The 12,461-nt window shown below is 37.7% G+C and overlaps 1 protein-coding gene across 1 annotated transcript in view; it reads left to right on the top strand.

The window, feature by feature from the left end:
• Nucleotides 1-12,126, top strand: part of LOC139593922 (von Willebrand factor D and EGF domain-containing protein-like) — a 42,867-nt gene extending 30,741 nt beyond the window's left edge. The window contains exon 8 of the mRNA XM_071435456.1: nucleotides 11,935-12,126. Coding sequence (XP_071291557.1) covers nucleotides 11,935-11,969 — 35 coding nt within the window. The 3' untranslated portion in view covers nucleotides 11,970-12,126. The remainder of the gene's footprint in view (nucleotides 1-11,934) is intronic.
• The last annotated feature ends 335 nt before the right edge of the window (nucleotides 12,127-12,461 follow it).

Raw genomic sequence — 12,461 nt, 5'->3', positions numbered from 1 at the left:
TTCCCAAATTCTGTGTTCCACTGTAACATCAGCAAGGCTGAATTCAACCTAGATTTGCACCACTTTAACCACAGACTTTGGCTATTAAACTCAACAACAGGCAAAATTTTCACATTGTAAGATAAGAAAGTAGTAGCTGCCACATATTTTTCATTATATGAATATATTATTTCATATTTATTCTATGACATTGAATTAAATCAAAATTACATATATTTGAATATTTGATTCATACTATGTATTTCTATGTTTTTAAATTATTAATCTCAATAGTTTCCATTTTGTTAATCTCAATAGTTTCCATTTCATAATGCAAATATTCCATCTTGCTCTACAAGTAACAATTCAGAGTACAGGTTTTTTCAACAATCACTCTGTTATCCAGAATCCATTAGGGCAGAATTTTTTTTCTCAGGGGCTTTTTCAAGGGTAGGAGATGATTAGATAATCCCAGCTTCATTCTTTGTTTTCAGCCTGTGAATTCACTTGAGTGCCCTTATCAGGATGGTGGTGATGGAAATGCAGATACTGGTTTCATCTATACCCGCATTTTTTCCTCCCTGACTTCCTAACACATTGGGGAGGGTGACTAAACCACAGAGACTTCCACTACTATTTTCTGGACATTTCCCAGATGGAACAGGTTGTTGCAATCCTTTATACTGAGATATAAAGCCAGAGCAGGTTCTTAAGCCAACAAAGGAAACAATGGACAAATACTAAGAAATAATCTTGGACATCTACTTGGACATCTACTTTTTGATTTATCTTTCATAAGAGTCCCAGATCACCTCCACCTGTTCAGTTTCTAACTCACAAAGGCCTGAGCCCACATGGACCATCCAAGAAGATGTTTGGAGGCAGCAGCTGCCACAATAATTCCTCTCTATAAACACTTTCTTCCTTCAGCCTTCTACTAAACCAAAAAAGGCAAAACATTCTCTGCTTTTAGGTCTCTAATAATTTAACTATTTACAGCCTCAAATACTGATGTCTCAGATTTTCTTGTCACATTCCACCAGGAACAAAGCAATAGATCTCTACCACAAGTGATAACCCAAAAGGCTTCAGCCCTTTAGCAGACAAACCCACTCACAGTATCCTAGAGCAGATTTTCCATTCTACTGCAATGAAGATTGGCAATGTCTAAGGCAGAATAATTTTATGTCTAAAATATTTTGAAAATGCCTCAGAGAGCTAGAATGGGCTGTAATATCAAAGGTAACAAGGAGCTTATAACTAATTTGGAGCAGCTCTGCTACATTTTGGAGATGCAACCACACAGGCAGAAACTCTGTCTCTTTTGCAATGAGGCACAATGAAATTGCATGTGCATGTCATGCAGTGAATTATGATTTCTTAATGCTAAAATCAGTCAAACTCCCAATGACATTGCAGAGACATCTGTGCAGGAAAGTTTATTTACAGTTTCACCGGCCCCTGGCTGCAACTAGAGAACTTGGCAAGAGCAAAAGAGACTTTCAGCAGACATTGATAATGGATAAAACACAATAGTCCTCCTTTATCAGACTGTAAATAAAGAGGTCAGTCAAAAGAGTAGTTTTCTTCCTCACTCATCTGTAACTGAGCAGAATGGCTTCTGAAAGAGAATCAATAAAATAGGTAATTTGTCCCAACAAATAAGGTGTATGGGAGAATACACACGTTAGCCTTGATAAATACCTGTGACTTTGAGGGGCATAGTTTAAGGAATAATGGGCAATTTTCAGACTGTACTGCAAATGTAGGGAAATAACCTTTTGGAAGAACAGGTTAAAAAAAGTAGTTTGAAATATTCAACGTGTCTCAACTATAGAAAAGAGCAGCTTTATAGAGAGTGTCACAGACATCTTCTATGAAAAATCTTTTCCTTAAGATTTTTCCTCCTGAGAAGCTGAGAAACCTCAGGAATAACATGTAAATAATGATTATCTGCTGCTGTGGAATGCAACAGGTAGAGCTTTGATTGGTCCATGTTGGTTGTTTTTAATTAATGGCCAATCACAGTCAGCTGGCTCGGACTCTGTGTCCGAGACACAAGCTTTTGTTATCATTCTTTCCTATTCTATTCTTAGCCAGCCTTCTGATGAAATCCTTTCTTCTATTCTTTTAGTATAGTTTTAATGTAATATATATCATAAAATAATAAATCAGCCTTCTGAAACATGGAGTCAGATCCTCATCTCTTCCCTCACCCTGAGACCCCTGTGAACACCATCACAGAGGAGGGTTCTTCCATTAGAAGCTTTTTTGTGTGACTCTGTTTTTAGCTTTCATGGCTGCAAAAATATCCAAAAACTTGCCTTTCTGAAAAGAAAGAAACAGTATCCCAGGGTCACCATGTTTTCCCATCACTTATTTCATTCCTATTCCATATTAGACACCAATTTAAAGCTCCATGCCTGTGGCTTCCCCTTGCCTCCTGTGCTGGTAACTCACATCTCTCTTTTTCTTGGGCTCAGAAGGAAACATTGGGCCAAAGAAACGAGCATCTGGCAGCAGAACCTGATCACCCTGACAGATACACCCAAAACACAGCTCAGTAAAGTCAGAAGGCTTCTGGCCAGGGGTACAGGTCTGTTGTTCAAGGCTCTGAATGCAGGATCAAGGTATAATTCTAACAATTAATTATAAAGTATAAGAAGGTTGTAGTTGTGAAGGATGTTCATCATTAAAATTCATGCTGCTGTCTTCTGTTCTAATATTATTGAACCCACACTGGCTCCTCATTGCCCTTCAGAATAACTTCTCTTATTTGCATGTTATAAGTGTCAAGCTTATGGCCTTATAATTTCCTCAGTATTCTTCCCATTCTCTCTCTCTCTGCCTTGAACAACATCCTAGGCAGGATTTCCTCAAGCTTTCCTCTGTAACCCTTCCAAACCTTAAAAAAAAGCAAATAATTTTGAAAAGAATGCCATTCACATGCAAATTATAGCTCTGTTCTTTTAACATGCAGGGATAAAACTCCTTCTGTAATTGGCATTTATTGATTATAATTTTAACATAAGCTTAGCCTGTTAAATGACTTTGCTGAATCTGTACAGGATAATGCATACATAGCTGGTGTCATTTTTAGTGTTTAGTGGCTTAGCATCGCTTGTAAATACATTTATGAAATATTCATTTGAACTTCAGCTCTGTTATTATCCTCTGTGATGTCAATTCCAATTTTCCTCCAAAATGTTTTTAACTTTTCTCCTAACTGAGCTCTTGTTTTTCTGAGCACTACAGAAAGAAGCTGGGGGGTTGAACATGGGGAGATAGGAAGAAAAGGATGAAAAAAAGAGGAAATATATTTCCTTTGTAAAATTTATTTTCACACACTAAGAATCAGGGAAACCACAGACAGAAACCAAAATCCTAGTACCTCATCTAATGTCCATGTGTACCAGAGCACCCCCAGATGCTATAGGGATCTGCAGAAAATCCACTTATCTTTGCATTACCTGTTCCTATTTTATCTGCTATCAAGATGAAAGAAAACCCAGCTTCCATTTTTCTCCAGCCCATATTCATATCAAACAAATAATAGAAATATACACAGTTCTTTCTCTAATAATATTAACACACAGAGGTCTCTTCCTGCTTATCATACAGTGGAACAAAACTGGGTGGGGCACAAGGAGCCTTTTCTGCTGACAATGCAATCTCTGTTGGGAAATGGTTTTGTTCCAGTGAGCCAAACTCTAATTTTCCAATTGTAATTCTGTACTTTCAAGGTTCCTGGAGGAGCTGGAGTAGCACTCCAGAAATGATAAGCTCCCTGTTCTAGCCTGAGTGTGATTTCATTCCTCCTCTGCCCCCTCCACACCCAGAATGCAAACTTGTCCCCTGCCCTCTCAGAAAAAGGAGAAATTCTGAGATTTGCAGTTCACTATTCTGTACCTTAAGGAGATTTTTGTAACAGACACCCAACAAAACAAAGTTTCCTCCTTAAAATTTGTTTCAAGAGAACAGCACTTTTGCCTTTTCAAAGAGACGGGAATGCATCAACAAACCCATAGACCGGGAAGGCAAGTTCACAGCTCCAGGTCACTGGAGTCCTACAGCACACAGCCTCTGGCACAGCTGGCTTTTCCCAAAGGAGCACATGCAGGTCTGTGTGTGCTCTCATTCTGGACATGCTCTGGGGCAGTGCTTGTGACACAGCATGAGCTCTCACCACCTATGTTCATAAAAACATTCTTTTGCCAAGCTGGTTACGGACTCTCATCTTTAAGATGTGTAGAGGAGCAGCAAACCTGGTTCTTTGCTTCTCTGCCCCATAGCTGTGAAGTTTGTTAGAGGTATTTAGATTTTATTATTCCTCACCCTGCCCCCTCAATGGGATAATAACCTGACAGAAGAAGCCCAATACAAATTCCAGATCATTCCATGCAGCCAAGGTCATTATAACAATGATTATAACTCTGAGAATCACTTTTGGATGCCTTAGGATCCCACAATGTGTTTCCTATAAAAGTTTGCCCTGGTCTATCTCTGAGACTTCAGATCTCAACACAAAGACTTTGCACCAACTTAAATCCGTGTCTGAATCAGAAACCTAAGTGCAACAAACTGAAATTGCAGAATTTGGTCCTTCAGCCACTTAATTTATTAAGCTGATCTTCTGTAGGAAAAAGAAAAATCTCATAGGAATGCAGCAAATTCATTTAAATCTGATGGAACATCCTGCTCCATCATGAAGGAAATTGTTCACAGGCATGTATCTACTTTATTTTCAGCTCAGCATGGTTGGCAGCTTCCTGTGCTCCTGTGCCACACAAGAAAATGTAAGAAACCACTTGTTGAGTCACATCTGACCAGTTTTTAAGGCACTGAGTTTGACTGCATGAAACTAGGATACAATATTCTGGCAATATTTTTAGAAGGTTTAGCTCATGAGATCTAATTAAAATACTGTGATGTGTGTTCTTCTTGAATTGGTGCCCTCTGAATTGGCTGTTCTTTTTCCTCTATGCCAAAACAATGTCATAACAAATGGAAATTGCTAATGAGGATGAAAAACCAGCTGAAATTTGACTAATTGCTTTTTTCTCTCTTAAAAAAATAATAGAGCACTGATTCTTTTATTTACAGAATATCTTCAAATTGATGGGTCTTTAGAAATGCAGTTATGCTCTAGATAAAACATTTCTTTGGGGTTTTTTTCCCTTGGGATAAGTAGTTCATTAATAACTCTCTATGACCATGAAATCACATATTCTTATTTGGTTTCCAGAGGTGTGAAGTGTGAAGTTCACCAAATTCTCCCATTTATTTGTGTATTGTGATAGAACCACCTTTGGGAGTACATATTTTAACATATTCTTTCATCTCAGCTCGAGGTCAGCTCTTTTAACAGCTGTAATTTATTTTAATTGGAACAAAAGAAAATCAATTTTGGGACAAATCTTGCCCAACCATCAATGCCCAGAATGTATCCTGGCTTTCAAATTTAGGCCTTGTACTGATCCATTTCCAACTGAGCCAAGGTCACCACTTTGTCAGTCTTCTCTTTCCCCCATAAATGGGAAAAAAAGGAAATACTAGAAACTGTAAACATAAGAGACACAGAGGCATGAGAAGCCTATGACAAGCCATCTTTAATTTTCAGTATTTCCAAATATTCACATCCTGATTACAAGACTTAGAATAAGTGCATTTCTAAAGAATTTTGTTCTTCATTTGTGGCACTTTGTGAGCCAAACTGCTAATTTGGGAGCAGATGCATCAGACCAAATGCCTGTGCTTGCACACGTGGCCATGCTGGCTCAGCATGTGAGAAGAAGGTAAGGCCCAAAGCCACTGATCCTTGTGGTAACAACAAAAACAACCAGATGCAACTGAAACAGCTGACAGGTAAATGAATAAAGCCTTGTTAACCCTATGGAAGATGTAAATAAAGTTATAGAATATTTGAAAGGAAGCTGAATGACTGCTCAGCTGCAAACTAGGCCAGTATTCAAGTTTAGATAACTTTTTTCCCCCTTTTTTATGCCTTATCCTCAGTCAGACCTGTCTGACTACCAGAATGGTTTGCAAGGCTACTGCACAGCTGAGCCTGACCTGGCCATCACACCAGTGGGATTTTTCAGCCACAGTCATTGCCCAAACCACAAACACAATTCCTGTCAGATGTCCTGGCTGGTCAATCTCCAGCTCTCAAACAGCAGCCTGCCCCATCATTCACCTGTACTACAAGGCCAGGGGCAAAAATCAATGTATTTTCATTTCAGTTACATGACATATTAAGAGAAAGCATGAAGCTCTATTCAAATAGTCACTCAATTTTGTTAATGATAATTAGAATTTAATATCACAATTAAACTCCTGTATAGATTTTTTTAACAAGTACATTCTCCTAATAAACTACAGCTCCTACATCAATACTGAAATCATCTGATGTAGATAAGATGAGTAAGTGATGTAATTTTCTATACATAAAAAAAAAAACTATTTAACAGGTTGGCCATTGCCTAGGAGAATAAGGTGCACATTTGCTCAAATAATTACCAGAAGTCTAAATGAAGGCAGGGATATTCCAAGATAAACTGGAATTCTTCTCTGCAGGTGCTTCCATTCAGGAGACTTCCCTTGCTAGGTCAAGAGTTGGCCTTTTGGATCCATCAGACCAAGATTAGCAGGACTGCTTTAAAGAATTATTCTAGTTGTGAATGTGCAAAGTATGTTATTTGTCATTTCACAAATCAAATGGAAGTCTATTACACTTAGGAGAAAATATTAAATAATAATAATAATAAAAATCAAGCTTCCTTTTCCACATGAATAAACCATTACACACTAAATCAGTCCTGACAGAAAAAGAAAGTAGAAAAAGACTTTGCAAATTATGTATGTCCAAAATGCCAAGTCACCAGTGACACATGCAAACACACCTGTCTCTCTGCAATGATCTCACAATTCTCTGAGTTTTTAACACTGTTTGAAGAACTCTTCAGTTTCAGGGTTTATTCTGCAGAAATCCTGATTGGGCACTCTGATATGGACATGGATTGCTTTGATGTGAAGAAGGAAATGTTCTGAATAAAAGGGACTTAACAGGTTTCCTTCAATCTGTGAGCCTTGCTGAAAGTTAAATTCAATTAGTAATTAAAATTATGGATTTCATTGTGTCAATATAAATTACATGGCTTATGTTATATGAAAGCAAATGAGCTACTCCTCCAAAAAGTCAAAATTATGAGAGATATGGGGATGAAAAGGTGACTTATTAGCATGGATTATAGTAAACTGTACACATACCCACATTTTCGTAAAAAACTTGGGATGATAAGCCTCCCAAAAGTTCATTTATCAGACTGGATTGGGTACAATGAACAATCTGTATATGCTTAAATCAACTTCTCCAAGCCTGTCAGTCATGGAAACCTCACAGTTTATCAGAGTCATCGTTCAAGTATTTAACTACATTATTAGAGCACAGTTTTGACTTTCCTAACACTGAACATAAAGTCTGCTGTGAGTAAAATTGATACTGCTTGGTGCCACCTTGGTGAGCACAGGCAAAAGTCAGCTCAGGTCTCTCAGTGGCAGCATTTTCATGGCTGAAGGAAACCCTGGACTCTGCTGCCTGATTTTATCCCATTTTCCTGAGCCAAACCAACCAAGCTGCAAACCCTGGTCTCTGTCCAAACCCCAGTTTCCCCATGCCCTTCCTGGTGTGCTGTGGCTGGGTCCTGCCTCCCCAGTGGCTCCTGGCTCTGATTAATACATTTAAACAAAGAGATTCACATTTTTCTGCCACAGCCCTGACACCTTATCGCTTATTTCCCTTCCCATTTGGCATTGGTGCAGTTAACTTTTCCTCTGAAAGCACCAACTTTATCTTCTTTGCTTAATTTTGTCTTATGGATTTCAAGCTCTTTCACCCATTTATCAAAAAGATTTTTAATTCTAAGCCTGCTTGCACTGCCTCTGAGTGTGACATTGTTCAAGAATGTGACATCTCATTACCTGAGACATTAAGGAAAGTGGTGGACAGCAGAAAAATCAGGACCTACAGACTATTGATAAAATTATTCCTTGATAATATTTTCTCAAACAGGCCTTGCTCCTTAGTGATTTATTATGAATCATACTTACTGTTATGACTGAGTCATATCAGAAGTCTCCCTGAAGTGAAAAACATCTGTTCTTGTGGGCAGAGTGACTTCCTCCCTCACTAAGCTTGAGGAGCTTATAAATTGATTGTTTAAAAATTTATGTTAGCATCTCCCCAGATACCAACTTATTCTGAATCTTTGGCTGTCATTCCCTTGCTTTTTTTTCTTATTTTTCTCATCTAAAGACATGTACTGTGCCTGTTGGGACTATTTATACCCTTTGGGAGTTCTCAAAGCAAATCACTGCTGGTTTAGAAACTGCATCTTTAAATATGCTGGGGTAACTCTGAGGATCTCTTGACCTGCAAAAGCTGCTTCATGTAAAGACCCTCTTGTTTGCTGAGATGTTCCATATGGGGAGTTAATACCCAGCAGACAGCATGCCATAAATGCAAATCCCAGTTATTGCCCAGCCATTTAACCTTGTAAACAGACCTTAAATCAGACATTTCTGAATCTACATACTCAATTCCTTCCCTATTCTCCCTTGCATTCATGTTCCCTTGCTAATTCTGATCATGTCAAACCTTTTGTCACATTTAACCTTTCTGTGGAGAGTGAAGAAGAGGCACTGAGCACATCAGCCTTGCCTGTGTCACCCACAACCTTCTCTCTCCTCCCTGCTGGATTTACCATTGCATTCTGCTATGGGAGTTAAAACTCAGGCTTTGCTCTGTTTCTGTTATGAATCTTCAAGGAATGGGAACAATAGCAGTGACATGTAAAATTTCTCAAAGAAACCTGGATTAAATTGGAGAGGAGCAGCCTCTTCCCTCCCCTTCAGCAGCAGCTGACCAGGGATGCTCTATGTGACTGCACCTGAACTTAACTGGGGAAAAAACTGCAAAGTAATTGCTTCTTATCCACCTTAGGACACTGGTTTCCTCCTTTAAACTTAATTTTTGGTTTTGACTCATTCTCATAAAATTAGAGTGAAATATTCATTTTCAGCATTTTTTTTTTCCCAGAGTACAGACTGAAAGCACTAAGGAAATAGAATCATGGACTCACAGAATGGTTCAGCTTGGAAGGGACCTTAAAGATCACCTAGTTCCATCCTCCCTGTCCTTTTATTTTTCTTTTCTTTGCACTAAGCATCTGCAGGGCAAGAATTATTTACTGTGGAAATACTAAAAATGTCACAAATCCAATCAAATTGTCTGATGTGAATAGAAGCAGAGAGCTGGGAAAAAAAAATAAAAAGGCCTCACTGAAGAACTCTTTTTTTTTTTTCCCCACAAAGTAAATAGTGCCTGGAGCCTGGTTTTGCCAGTATATTTGGAAAAACTGGATGGCCCATATTTGTTTAATCAAGTTATTCCCCTTTCACTGCTGTAATCTTTAGCATTGTTCCCATTCGTGCAGTTAAGATTCCTGCAGGAACAATATGCATTTCCCTAAATTATTCTTCATCTACATCCTATTTCTCACATTTATAGTGCCAATTGATTTACAATTCATTTTGTGACATTTTTGGTTTACTTTGTTTTGGACTTCTGCTAAACAAAGCCTGCCAACAGCATTCCTCAGAAGGCTAATGAACTTGCTAGAATAGCAATCACTCTCTTAGAAACCTTGTACGTATTTTTAATTTGTATTGACTCGGAGAGATCCAGATAATTTAGCAAGTTCCATGGCAGACATGAAGACAAATGCTCATGCTGACTTTCACATTCAAACCTGCCATTAGAGCACATTTGCTCAGGGCTGCAAGGGGTGACCCAAACAAAACAGGCCAAACAAACCTCATTGCCAATGGAAGCACAGCTAAAAACCTTGGCATTAGTCCCAGCAGAGGCTGAGACAACCTCTGCACCATTTGTACAACAGGGAATTTTGTGGGAAGTTGGAATTGATATTGTATCTGTTGTCCTAACTGATACCATCGCGCTTTCCTGGTTGTTTTTGCCTTCCTAAATGGATTAAAGTAATAGCATTAATTAAGCCAACAGAATTAATTTAAGCTAAACAATGTTATCTAGTTAGATATAAATGGTACATAATGCTGCATTACAAGTTATCGTGATGGTGTATTTTCCCAATAAGAGTTTAAAATCTTAATGTGCTAAACTTGTCTGTCTCTTGATTATTTATTCTAAGGCAGAAAGAATCTGAGAACTATAGCCTGTTACAGAAAACAATAATTAAGGAAAAGGTAAATCTTACAGAAGTTACTTTTAACTCTGGAATTTACCAGTGAATGGAACAGTAACTGGCCATCTATTCCCCAGGACTGAACCCAGGGAGCACCTCCCAAAGATTAAACACACTATTGATTTCAGTACAGCCTGAAAATACACAGTGCCTTTAATAAACTATTTCTCATATTAAGGCAATCTTTTGCTACAGCTAGTGACCTTCACATCACTATTACTTAGTTCATTTATACATTAAGAGACATTAAACCACAAATCAAGGGTGCTCAAGTTATCCAAGCTGCATTCAGCACCAGTCAATGTACAAGTCAGTCATCTGTGGAGTTTTCTGAAAATACAGCTTGTCTCTTTGTAAATTATTTGACAAGTAAATGGAAGTAATAGGAGATTAGAAAGGGAAAGTCAAATACAAGCAGTATTGAGCTGCACATGTCTGCTGGTCAGACTATTTGTGAATATTTATACATATATTTTTATATATATATATAAACTCACACATAAAAATATGCACACCTAAAATCCAGGCAGACATTTCAATATAAATGTGTATATACACACATGGAAATGTGTAACGTGACACAGACATGCACATAAATTTTTTATTTGGCCTCAATAAGCTTATATCACTCTTCCAGACAGTACAAACTTTTTTTTTTTTCTCAAATCCTCATTCTAACTAAACCTGTCTAAATCCCAGTAGGCACTTGTGGGAGTCTTTTAATAGAAAATAAATGTGCCATGTACTAGTCACAAATAGTGCTTGGATACCACTATCCAAAATAAGGAAGGGTATTTTAGAGTCAAACTGGGAAGAAAAATTTGGATACATGATGTTAATATCAAGGTCAACCTGTCATATCAAATACAGATATGTTGAGATTAAGAAACACCTTTCTTCTTGTCCTGAATAATGAAATAACATCAACCTCTTTATGTGCTTTGTAATTGAGATTTCTATAAAAACGCCCTTCAGAATGGGTTCTTAAATGTATATGCCAGCATAAAATAAAGCTTTTCATATCATCTATTATCTTGCTTTGGGATAAAGCAAATTTGCTCGTGTATTTAAAATGGGATGATATTCATGGACAACTTCTGCTGGATGAAAATGGGATAAGTGCCCTGAAACGCTTTCAGGCAAGAAGCCAACCATCTCCATGCATTATACAAAAGTGGCACAGTGATTTTTTTTTTTGTGATTTTTTTTTTTTTAAGGTGCACCTGCTTTAGATGAAAGAAATTGAATTCCAACTCCATAACTGTCAAGCGCCACCGCAAATAATAGAGCCCGAGCAGAATCATTGCAGCAATATTGTTATTTTCCTGTTGGGGCAATGGAGCAGAAACCAGCCTCAGCTCCTGATAGCACTTTACCTGCATGCTTTGGGAACACTTCCATTCATCATTCCACTGCTTAAGCCCTTTCAAAAACATGTTCTTCATCCCCAGGTTAATAAAACCTATGGTTAGCTAAGTGAAAAGTGTAGGGAGGAGGAAAAAAAAAAAAAAAAAAGGAGAGTGGTTTTGCCAGAATTGCATAAATTCCTAAGAAAATACTACAATGAATCATTTGAGCACTTGCACGTAATATTTCTTACATGAAACTCCATGCACGAGGCTGTTTTTTCTGTTGTCCCATAAGCAGCTGAATCCTCATTTCTTTTTTGCAGCTCTCAATAGGATGAAGAGAACAGCAGGACAATGAAGACAATCATTTGGGTATTGATAATCTGACTGAGCACATTTTTCTTTTGGGAAGATGCAGTGTGGAGAAATTGCTAGTTCTCTCCCTTTTATCCTTATATAATCACACAGAAGAACGAAGAAAAAAGCCAAAATCTTTCTTTTATGTCAATAAACTGACATTTATTTTCAAACCTGTCTGGCAAGACTCAAATTTATGATCTGTGCCTGCAGTGACACCATCACAACTGCTCCTGACAAGATTTTACAAGGGTACAGACCACTTTACAATAAAAATTTAGTGCCATGTTATCCTGCTTTCATTAAAATTTGATGGCACAGATGAATTCCTTCCTTTTTTGGATTTTTTTTAATAAACATGAAGGCTTATCCACAGTCTATAGAAAAATGAATGAATTAGATCCTGCTTTTACTGAGATATTTCAGTGACTACCCGTGAAAATACCTCAATCATGTTTAACTAGCACAAACTCTTTTTTTTTTCTTTCTGCTG

Source organism: Agelaius tricolor, unplaced genomic scaffold (genome assembly GCF_023055355.1).
Source record: "Agelaius tricolor isolate 1412-34295 unplaced genomic scaffold, bAgeTri1.0.p SCAF_10, whole genome shotgun sequence".
In the NCBI taxonomy this organism is placed as follows: Eukaryota; Metazoa; Chordata; class Aves; order Passeriformes; family Icteridae; genus Agelaius; species Agelaius tricolor.
Note: the sequence above shows the minus strand (reverse complement) of the source record. Positions and strands in the feature narration are given on the sequence as shown.